We start from the raw sequence: 11,386 nt of genomic DNA, 5'->3' as shown, positions 1-11,386 counted from the left end.
ATGTTTTCTAGGTCTTTCCTGTACTGCTTTGTTCTTCCTTTCTTGGTTTCCAGCAAAAGGGGAGGGAACTGTGTGGCAGGTTGTAAATCTGTCTTTTTTTGTTTGGTTGCAGAAAACTTCATCTTGGGTTTCCTCTTTCTCCTGGAGGGACTATGACATATGCATGACACTGGATGTGAACCATACCATGACTCATTTGGGCAGGCTTTTAAGAAAAGGCTGAGCCTCACCAAAAGAGAACAGTAACAGACTGGTGTTTGTTAGGGTTGTAACCATGACCATCTGAAGACAGAACAAAGCAAATCTGTAAGTGAAAGGTTTTGTTATCCTAGCTGGTAGAGTTCAGGGAGCGGGGAAAGCCTTGGACTGGTATGTCTCAGAACTGCTATTTTCTTAAATACCAATTTAAAATAGCTATGTCCTCTCTAAATTGAATATATTAACAGGAAGCAACACAGAAGCTGAGAGCAACACTTAAGACCTGTTTGAAGGAGATACAGTAAATCCTGGCTCTTGAACTCAAAAGGTGGGGAGTGCAACCAAGGTCACTGTGTGCTAGGAAAACCCTGCGTTATGAGAGTAGCTGCAGGCAGCTAATAGAGGCTGCTCTGGTAAGGGGGATGCTTGAATACATATCTGTCACTTGACAGTGTAAAGTGCAGCAGCTGCTTGAACAATGTGGGCTTTGCTGAGCTGAAGAAAGCATATCATAGCTTTTACTGCCTATTTAAGATATCTAAAGGGATTCTTTACCTTTGTGCTGAAAAACTAAATGAGGTTGGTTGTGGGTTGTTTGAATTTCAGGACTGCGACTGGACTAGAGAGTGTGCTGAACAAAGGGGTAGAGCCTGACAACGGATTACTGGACTAAACAGCAATCCTCTGAGGTAATCAAACAGGAAGAGTTTATAGTCACTGCTGCAAGACAGGAGCTGGTCATGGTATGGATGAGGAAGTGTGGGAAGACCCTGGCCAGGTGAGAGTTTCCATTCTTTAATGCATTTGGGTAAAGGCATGGAAAGGCTGATGGAAAAAGATACGCTAATTTGCAGGATTTAATTCCTGCAAACAAGCTGGTTCCTTACTTCTACTACTCCCTCTAACAACAAAGTGTCACTGTTTACAACTGTTGGTTTGGTTTCTTTATTTCAAAGCACCTAATTCTGCAGTGCAGTAGAACTGTCCTGAGGTGTGGTGGTTTCCACTGATGCTGCATAGTGTAGTAGCCATCTGAGACACCTTTGACGGCTGCAAGCAGTCAAAGATTTACCTGGGGTGTAGGATGACTAGTGGAGTTCGTGCTGGTCAGACTTCCCTTGTCCAGGGGGAGTGCAGTCAGCTTGCTAAGTTAAATGACTTACCTACACTGTTGGGAATTCTGCATTTGACACTTACCTCAACATTAAAAAGTGGCTTTGCAGCTTTACTCAAGAGCTTGTAAAAGGCTCAAGTCATTTGTGTACTGTTTCCAGTTTGTGGTGCATTTCATTGCTTCCATTGCCTTTTTCTCTGCTGCCTAAACTTTCTTAAAGAGAGGAAGCTGACTTTTGAACCTCCTGAGAAACAGAAATTAGGTAACATATTTCTGCGTGTAAGATATTGGCTGTGGCAAAGCAAAGTCTCTTCCTCCACTCTTTGTAGAGACAGCACATCTTCCTGCTGCTCCATGGAGGCTTTCCACCACTGTCTGCAGGCAGGCAGGGTCACCATTAAACTTGCTGTGTTTCTTCCAAGAAGCATTGTCTAAAAGGTTCATTTTTTCTTACCTACACTTCTGTATAGTTCAGTATTAGCAGTTAGGTTCCTGAAGTGAAGCCTGACTATCACTGTCCCTTTTACATGACCCTTACAGGTACTTCATCTCTTTGGGGATTTTCAGCTGCTGTTAGCGTTTGGTCCAAACCCAGACACCTAACCAGCAAGAAAGTGCGCCAGTCGAGCGATCACCAGGGGCTGCCGCTTGGCCATGGAGCTGAGGAGCCGTGTGGGTATGGCCGGGGCACCAAGGTCCACCTGCAGGAATTACAAATTAGGCCACACGTTGGGGGTCTGTACCTGCTTTGGAACAAAACACTTCCACAGTCTGGAACAGTTCCGACTGTCATACGTGTTTTTGAGGTTAGACTAAACACTCCTAGTTTGGGACAGATCATGTTACTCCAGTTGTATGTGCATAGACATTGCATGCATGATATGCATGTGCTAAATAACTACAAAGATAGTAGTTTTCAAAGAGTATCTTAAAACTCCCCTATAGATCAGTAGAAAGGCTACAGTCCTAGTCAGGTTTTTTTCTGTGGTGCTGTGCATTGTGCTAGGTAAGTGTGAAAGGGAGGTGACTTCTATGGTCACTTCATAAACTTCACAGAGCACAGCATAAGGACTCTGCAGTTTATTATGTAGCAGCTTTTTAAGCATTCTGACCTGTAATGGCTTTTTGCATTCAGCTTTGGAGTTAGAGCACTACCTTACCTGTGCCATGTAAATCACTCTGGTGATGTCTCTTCCATTCACTACATCAGGTTCCAGTATCCAAGCACTTGGCAAAATCTCCCCTCTCACCACTTCTTTGCAGGGGTGAGGCATGGATGCGTCGTAGACAGACTGAATAGCCAGGATAGACAAGTTCTCCTGCAAGTGACAAAGTGGAAAGATGCCAAGTAGAATAAAATTATGCATATAGTCACCTTTCTTTGTTTACCAGAGCTCTTGTAATAATACAGAGTAGCTATTAATAACTTATCATAATCTTGCATCTTTTCAACCAGAATGGATTGTGTAGCAGTTGTAGGCCTGTGTAACTGAGAGGGCCTAGCTGACAGCTGTTACTCACAAGAGCTGTTTATACATAATCCACTCTCCTGGGGTGGCAGAGTGTGCTTTCTTTCCATGGGCTTCCCTTCCTCTGCTCCCTTGTCCTTAAGTCGTGAGTGCAGGAGAGTTAGCAGCTAATCTGTGCCTCAGAGAGAAGGTTCACCTTACCTCTTTGGATTCCACGGTAATGCAGCAGAAATCCCGAGGCTGCTTTAGGTAACAGAGGGAGGTATCAGTCACTAAATACACTGTGAAAAGAGCATCCAAAGAGGAGGAGAGAGCAATTAGACTTGGACAACTTGAACTTGCCACCATTTCCCCCCACACCTTAACTGCATGTGCATATTTTATTGTGACCTCTTGTTGCACAAGGAAGAGGTCAGGTTAGTATGCTGTAAGAGGCTTTGTTTTGGCTGCAGAAGATTGACTTGGCTGAGCCCCATCTCTAGCTGTGCTTCTGCGGTGAGATGTGTTTTACATTATCCATGTTTTGGAAAAGCCTGGCAAAGCTGAAGTCCCCAGAGTAAATAATGGAATAGTTTTCCAGACCTACAGAAATGACCTAAGGTGCCTCTACACTGTCCTCGTGGCTGGCAGCATGAGCTGCTCGAGTACAGTGTGGCCAGGGGTGAGTGTCAATACTCACCCAGCTGAATGTGGCTGGTTACTTTCTTGTGCACTCGAGCTGTGGTTATAGATGGGTCGTAGAGGTGCCTTTTGCCAGGATCTCTCACCAGTCCCCACACATAGGGAAGAGGTCTTTCTATGATCCCTGCGCCCAAGAACCCGTGCCTTGTGGCTGAGGGGAACACTTTGTAGTAAACTAGCACCTCTTTTTCTGTGCACTGATACCTGCCAAAGACAAAGGAAGGGCATTGGTGCACAGGACCACCAACTACATTAGCTCTCCATTCACATAGACCTGGCAGGAACTTACTTCCACCCAGCCGCTGCTTGGCATGTGTAGAGATTCCTCAGGTTGTGTGAGCAGGCAGCCATCACCTTAGGAAACAATGACAAACACACAGGTAAGGGAATGCTGCTTGTGTCCTGCTGCACTGTCTGCTACTCATGCTGCAACGCTGCTTTACTGCACAGTAGCCTTGTGCCAGCAACCCCTTCAGAGCACTGACAGCCAGGCTGCCACAAGAGAGAGGCACCGATCAGGAAGGATGGACAGACAGGAAAGAGAGGGAGAGAAAGGGGGCGACAGAGGAAAAGGTGGGGGGGAGAAGGGAAGGGGGGGAGAGCGGGGGGGGGGGGGGAGAAGGGAGGGGGGAGAGGGAGGGAGAAGGGGGGGGAGAGAGAGGGAGAAGGGGGGAGAAGGGAGGGGGGGGAGAGGGGGGGAGAAGGGGGGAGAAGGGAGGGGGGGAGAGGGGGGGGAGAAGGGAGGGGGGGAGAGGGGGGGGAGAAGGGAGGGGGGGGAGAGGGGGGGGAGAAGGGAGGGGGGGGAGAGGGGGGGAGAAGGGAGGGGGGGAGAGGGGGGGAGAAGGGAGGGGGGGGAGAAGGGAGGGGGGGGAGAGGGGGGGGAGAAGGGAGGAGAAGGGAGGGGGGGGAGAGGGGGGGGAGAAGGGAGGGGGGGGAGAAGGGAGGGGGGGGAGAGGGGGGGAGAAGGGAGGAGAAGGGAGGGGGGGGAGAGGGGGGGAGAGGGGGGGAGAAGGGGGGAGAGGGGGGGGAGAAGGGAGGGGGGGAGAGGGGGGGAGAGGGGGGGAGAGGGGGGGAGAAGGGAGGGGGGAGAGGGGGAGGGAGGGGGGGGAGGAGGGGGGGGAGAGGGGGGGAGAAGGGAGGGGGGAGAGGGGGGGAGAGGGGAGGGGGGGAGAGGGGGGGAGAAGGGAGGGGGGGAGAGGGGGGGAGAAGGGAGGAGAAGGGAGGGGGGAGAGGGGGGGAGAGGGGGGGAGAAGGGAGGGGGGAGAGGGGGGGAGAGGGGGGGAGAAGGGAGGGGGGAGAGGGGGGGAGAGGGGGGGAGAAGGGAGGGGGGAGAGGGGGGGAGAGGGGGGGAGAAGGGAGGGGGGAGAGGGGGGGAGAGGGGGGGAGAAGGGAGGGGGGAGAGGGGGGGAGAGGGGGGGAGAAGGGAGGGGGGAGAGGGGGGGAGAGGGGAGGGGGGAGAGGGGGGGAGAGGGGAGGGGGGGAGAGGGGGGGAGAGGGGAGGGGGGAGAGGGGGGGAGAGGGGGGGGGGGGAGAGGGGAGGGGGGAGAGGGGGGGAGAGGGGAGGGGGGAGAGGGGGGGAGAGGGGAGGGGGGAGAGGGGGGGAGAAGGGGGAGAGAAGGGGGGAGAGAGAGAGGGGGGGAGAGGTGTAGAGAGAGAGAGGGGGGGAGAGGTAGAGAGAGAGAAGGGGGGGAGAGGTGTAGAGAGAGAGAGGGGGGGAGAGGTGTGGAGAGGTAGAGAGAAGGGGGGAGAGGTAGAGAGAGAGGGGGGAGAGGTAGAGAGAGAGGGGGGAGAGGTGTAGAGAGAGAGAGAAGGGGGGGAGAGGTGTAGAGAGAGAGGCGGGGGAGAGGGGTAGAGAGAGAAGGGGGGGAGAGGTGTGGAGAGGTAGAGAGAGAGGGGGGAGAGGTAGAGAGAGAGGGGGGAGAGGTGTAGAGAGAGAGAGAAGGGGGGGAGAGGTGTAGAGAGAGAGAAGGGGGGGAGAGGGGTAGAGAGAGAAGGGGGGGGAGAGGGGTAGAGAGAGAGAAGGGGGGGAGAGGTGTAGAGAGAGAGAGGGGGGGGAGAGGTGTAGAGGGAGAGAGGGGGGGGAGAGGTGTAGAGAGAGAGAGGGGGGGGAGAGGTGTAGAGAGAGAGATGGGGGGGAGAGGTAGAGAGAGAGATGGGGGGGGAGAGGTAGAGAGAGAGATGGGGGGGGAGAGGTAGAGAGAGAGATGGGGGAGAGGTAGAGAGAGAGATGGGGGGGAGAGGTAGAGAGAAGGAGAGGGAGAGAGAGAGAAGGGGGGAGAGGGAGAGAGAGAGAAGGGGGGAGAGGGAGAGAGAGAGAAGGGGGGAGAGGGAGAGAGAGAGAAGGGGGGAGAGGGAGAGAGAGAGAAGGGGGGAGAGGGAGAGAGAGAGAAGGGGGGGAGAGAGAGAGAAGGGGGGGAGAGAGAGAGAAGGGGGGGAGAGAGAGAGAAGGGGGGGAGAGAGAGAGAAGGGGGGGAGAGAGAGAGAAGGGGGGGAGAGAGAGAGAAGGGGGGGAGAGAGAGAGAAGGGGGGGAGAGAGAGAGAAGGGGGGGAGAGAGAGAGAAGGGGGGGAGAGAGAGAGAAGGGGGGGAGAGAGAGAGAAGGGGGGGAGAGAGAGAGAAGGGGGGGAGAGAGAGAGAAGGGGGGGAGAGAGAGAGAAGGGGGGGAGAGAGAGAGAAGGGGGGGAGAGAGAGAGAAGGGGGGGAGAGAGAGAGAAGGGGGGGAGAGAGAGAGAAGGGGGGGAGAGAGAGAGAAGGGGGGGAGAGAGAGAGAAGGGGGGGAGAGAGAGAGAAGGGGGGGAGAGAGAGAGAGAGAAGGGGGAGAGAGAGAGAGAGAGAAGGGGGGGAGAGAGAGAGAGAGAAGGGGGGGAGAGAGAGAGAGAGAAGGGGGGGAGAGAGAGAGAGAGAAGGGGGGGAGAGAGAGAGAGAGAGAGGGGGGGGGAGAGAGAGAGAGAGAAGGGGGGGAGAGAGAGAGAGAGAAGGGGGGGAGAGAGAGAGAGAGAGAAGGGGGAGAGAGAGAGAGAGAGAGAAGGGGGAGAGAGAGAAGGGGGAGAGAGAGAGAGAGAGAGAAAGGGGAGAGAGAGAGAGAGAGAGAAGGGGGAGAGAGAGAGAGAGAGAAGGGGGAGAGAGAGAGAGAGAGAGAAGGGGGAGAGAGAGAGAGAGAGAAGGGGGGCCGGGAGGGGGCAAGAAGCAAAGAACTTGCTTACCTCAGTGGTAGCATTAGCCAGGATATGTTTGGCTAAGTCTCGGTATCCTTCTGCTGAAGCTGAGCTGACAGAAATAGTTAATCCATGAGTGAACCTGCAGCTGATGCTAGTGGCAGGAAGGGCTGGCTGAATTCTGGTGGCCTCTGCGGGAAACAACAACAGCCGTGGGCAATAAAGAAAGAAACCCAGCATTATGCTGCAGCTTCAGGCATTTAACCCCTGCCTCTTAGAGCACCCAGCTGCCTGATCCTGCAAGGGAACTGTGAACATCTTGGTCTAGACAATCTGTGTGTTGGTGGTTACACTGCAGTTACATCTTGCACTAACTGGGTGTCACAGTTATAACCACGTAGGAGTTAATAAACATAAAGAGGAGGAGGAAGAGTTTGTCTTGAGCATAAAAATAAGGACTTACACTTCTAATTCTGTACTCATTGCAGCTTCAGCCTCCCCCTGGTCCCTTGGTTCATTCAAAGCATTATCCTCATATGGTATTGTTCTGGCTGGGAAAGACCTTTCAGATCATTCAGTGCAGCCATGAACCCAGCACTACTGGACACACACTCAGAACACTCTCTGAAGTTGCTCTGGAATGCACCTCAAACACCTGCAGCTGTATGTTCTACTTACCAAATGTTGACCCCTGCTGCAGTTGCTCTAAAACATAAAGGTGGCTGTTTCTAACAGCAGAACGGCCTCGTGTATCTCTTGAAAGCGAAGCATTTCCAGAGGAAACCTGATTTAAGAAAAAGGCAGAAGTGAGAACTTTTGGTGTGAACTGGGAAAAGGAAATTCTGTAACAGAGCCAGTGGAATATTTGTAGCTAATTTGCCTGACAGGGTTGGAGACAACTCTATCCTAAGGTAATTTCATTGCCTTTCCCCTGGTTATGAACGATACCTTGGCTCGTGAAATTCAGCAAACCCAGGGTGAGGAGCTAGCAGAGGTGCACGCTTTAAGGAAGTTCTTGTTCACACACAAACTTTTGAGGCATGCACCACTGAGGCTATCATCCCAGTTTCATGAAAAAGTGTGTTTCTAAAGCATTTGAGAGACAGTAACACACTGGCTTGTATCTACCAGTTTGAAACAAGAAAACCACTCAGAAACAACTGTGTCACTCCATGGTAATGTTCCCTCTGGCCCACACCTGTGTACTAATGACACAGACTTGTCCTGCTTGACAGCTCTGATAGAATACAAACCGTTAATAAAAACTTTCCTGTTCTTACACATTCTGCTTTTCTATTCTCTGTTACTGCTGAAGCATCAGGAGGCACCAGTCTCACAGGGCAGTAGTTTCTCACCTGTCTTTCCTGGCTGCTGAGGTTACTGGCAGTGTATGTAGCAGTGTTGCTGCTGTTGTAACCAGATGATGGACTGGATGAGAGGCTGAGGCTGGAGTCTGTACATAAAGTGCTGGTACTTGCAAGAGTCTTTAGCTTTGCTTCTTCCTGTAATGGGCAGCACAGTATTACATACAAAGAAAACCCCACAAAACTCAGCTTGCACAACAGCCTTGGCAGCACAGAAGCTGTTGCCATACAGAAAGTATTAAGGAAGTTCATTTGACGGAGTAAGATCATATAAGCCATAGAGCAAGTCACCCTGTAACACCTGGCAGGCTGGAAAGTGCAGCTTCTGCCGTTACCCTTCACAGAAGAGTCCAGGCTACCAAACCAGTACTAGGATGTTTGTAAGGGCAAAAAAAGGTTTTTGGGGAAAAATGTTTGGGGATTTTTTTTTTTTTTAAATCTTTTCAGTCCCATTACTGCTCTTTGTCTACTTGATTAGGCCCTGACTTACTTTGCTGGTCAAATATAGTTGTTAAAGACCAATACAACTGCTCAGTGTTGGCCCAGCAGATGGAAGAAAAATACATCATAAGAAAATTCTGAGAACTTCAAGAGAGACAATTTATATTGTCAAGGGCAGTTTTGAGTTTCCAACTTAGGTCAAGTATGTCTACATTTCACAAGGAGAACACAGCAGCAGGTGTGGTAAGACCCAGTCATTCAGTGGGGATTTTTTAGGGGGTGCAGAGCAATGAAATGAATGACTGCATTTTGCACCAGCTGCTCACAAATGAGGAGAGGAGGTCTGCAGCTGTAACTTCAGCTGCATTATCAGTGATAGAGGTCACTACCTAAATTTATAGTCAGAAACTGGACAGAACAGACACATCCCAACAAGGTATTTAATCCTTGCACCTGGGAGAAAAAGGCTCACACTTGGCAGTGTGCATGATGGGTAAAAAAGTGCATAAGGGAAATGCAGAAGTATAGGACAACCACATGGAGGACAATCTAAGGGGGTGGGGGGGGAGAGGAGAATGAAAAGAAAATAAAGGCCTCTGTGGTTTAAGTACACACTGACATATTTTAAATCAGCTCAGTTTACTTTAGCAAAACTCTTCAATAGACTGAGCAGATGCTCCACAGGATGGCTGTGTAAGCTCAGTCCAGCAAGAGAGCCCTAGGAGTTCCTTGCCCATGACGGTTTCCCCTCCCTATAACGCTCACCTTCTCTAACTGGGCAAACATCTGCTCCCGAAGGCGCCTCTTCTCCTGCTCAGCTCTCTCCCGGAGCTTCTCCCGAGCTCGCGCAATTTCAGTCTTGGTTTCCTCTCGTGCCCTCTGGTAGTCTCGGAGCAACAGTTCAATGTCTGAAGGATGCTGAATGCTTCTTTTTGGTTCCTGAGCTCTGCAAGGCGAGAAAGGAGGGGAGAACACACATCAGGCTTGGAATCGGGTCATCTGACAAAATACCACAAGAACATCATCTTTCAGCATGGAACAGGACAATTTGCCAGAAAAGCACTCAAACCTCACTATATTAACCTCCACAAAGTTTCTCTTTGCTCACTAAAGGCTGCATCAGCCTTGCAAAATCATTCAAGTCCAGTTCACCACTGAGACTACTCCAGTGATTGCACTGGTTTCTAAGCCAGCTCTCCATGTGATCGAAGGTTACTGCTTTGGCATGTGACACTCACACTAACCGTGCTGGGAAAGTAACTGTCCTTGACTTGGCTTTAGAGGTGACTGAGATGCTAGGGTTGGAAATATCTGGAACCTCATTTTTAACTTCAATCAAGCATTTCCTCAAAAGAAAATTACTTTTCAATCTGCCCCACACTGGGCACCAATTGATTTCAGTCCCAGCCTAGGGCCATGAGCCACCTGGGACTGGAGGACAGGAATTATATCTACTCCATTCAGGGAGTAAAAATGAAGATGCTGCACACTGGACATTTAAAGAGAGATTCTATTTACAGGAGCATATATATACAAAAGGCAATCAGGTAGAATAAGTACTTTCACAAACTAAGCCAAGTCTATCAGACTAAAACCTGTTCAGCCCAAAGAGGCCTTCTCGAATCCTTCACCCCTTCCACCCTCAGTAGGCCTGAGGGTAGGCTGAAACTGCTCTCCCCACCTTAAGCCTACAGGCCTCAGCAGGCTGCATGACACAGCTCAAAATTCCCATCTCCCTTACACAAACTGTGAGGTAAGCAGGGACACGCTCTACCTGGAGAAGCGAAGTGATGGGAGGAAAGGCAGGGAGGGGAAGAGAGCAGTATCAAACAGGCACTGCCTTGTGAGCTGTAATACCGGAAAGCGGAACAGAATAGAAGTGTTACAATATCCTGGGATCACCAGGTCTGTTGGCAGGACTTTGTCTCTCTGGTCAGCTTAAGGGCACCTAGCCCCCCCCCCCCCAAACTACCGCATTTAGCCTGCCACAAAGGAAGCCAAAATCAAATGAGGGAATTTTGTGGGGCATGAGAAGCTCACACTTTAAAGGTGAAGTATTGCAGAGCTTTTTTGATACTTAACACAAAACTGAACTTTTTCATGTGGCTACTAAGTTAGTGAAGGAGTAAGACCTAAAACCAACCTCATGAAATTCAGCAAGGCCACGTGTAAGGTCCTGCACCTGAGTGGGTACAATCCTAAGCACAAATACAGATTGGATGGTGAATGGCTGGAGAGCAGCCCTGAGGAAAAGGACCCCATGTAGAGTACTGTGTGCAGTTCTGGAGCCCCCAACACAAGAAGGACATGGAACTGTTAGAATGAGTCCAGAGATGGACCATGAAGATGATCAGAGGACTGGAGCACCCCTCCTATCAGGACTGGCTACAAGCAGAGTTGGAGCTCTTCAACCTGGAGAAGAGAAGGCTTCGAGAAGACCTTGTAGTAGCCTTCCAGTATCTGAAGGGGACCTACAGGAAGGCTGGGGAGGGACTATTTACAAGGTCTTGTAATGACAGGATGAGGAGTAATGGGTTTAAACTGGCAGAGGAGAGATTGAAACTAGGTATCAGGAATAAGTTCTTTACAGTGAGGGTGGTGAAACATTGGAACAGGTTGCCCAGGGACGTTGTGGATGCTCCCTCCCTGGAGGTATTCAAGGCTAGGTTGGCTGAGGCCTTGAGGGACCTGTTCTAGTGGGAGATGTCCCTGCCTATGGTGGGGGGTTTGGAACTAGATGATCTTTGAGGTCACTTCTAACCTAAACTATTCTAAGATTCTACAATGAGTCAAGACTGAATACTTTTGCTGTCCCATACATCATACACACAAAACTAGACAAGAAGGTTTTGGTGAATGTTTCCTAAAATCAGGCATATGTTTTTCCTGAAAGCACTTTCCATCCCAAACTTTAATATTTCCACTTTGAGAAGAATTATTCTGCCACAGAAATCTCAGGTGTCAG

The 11,386-nt window shown here is 50.5% G+C and overlaps 1 protein-coding gene across 1 annotated transcript in view; it reads right to left on the bottom strand.

The window, feature by feature from the left end:
* Window positions 1-628: 628 nt before the first annotated feature.
* STARD9 (StAR related lipid transfer domain containing 9) overlaps window positions 629-11,386 on the bottom strand; it is a 105,263-nt gene continuing 94,505 nt past the window's right edge. The window contains exons 26-34 of the mRNA XM_064146536.1: window positions 9,187-9,367; window positions 7,972-8,118; window positions 7,295-7,400; window positions 6,665-6,807; window positions 3,752-3,816; window positions 3,461-3,666; window positions 2,983-3,062; window positions 2,473-2,631; window positions 629-2,013 (exon numbers count right to left, since the gene is read on the bottom strand). Of these exons, the coding sequence (XP_064002606.1) occupies window positions 1,912-2,013; window positions 2,473-2,631; window positions 2,983-3,062; window positions 3,461-3,666; window positions 3,752-3,816; window positions 6,665-6,807; window positions 7,295-7,400; window positions 7,972-8,118; window positions 9,187-9,367 (1,189 nt within the window). The 3' untranslated portion in view covers window positions 629-1,911. The remainder of the gene's footprint in view (window positions 2,014-2,472; window positions 2,632-2,982; window positions 3,063-3,460; window positions 3,667-3,751; window positions 3,817-6,664; window positions 6,808-7,294; window positions 7,401-7,971; window positions 8,119-9,186; window positions 9,368-11,386) is intronic.

This window comes from Pogoniulus pusillus, chromosome 1, assembly GCF_015220805.1.
Source record: "Pogoniulus pusillus isolate bPogPus1 chromosome 1, bPogPus1.pri, whole genome shotgun sequence".
Lineage (NCBI taxonomy): Eukaryota > Metazoa > Chordata > Aves > Piciformes > Lybiidae > Pogoniulus > Pogoniulus pusillus.
Note: the sequence above shows the minus strand (reverse complement) of the source record. Positions and strands in the feature narration are given on the sequence as shown.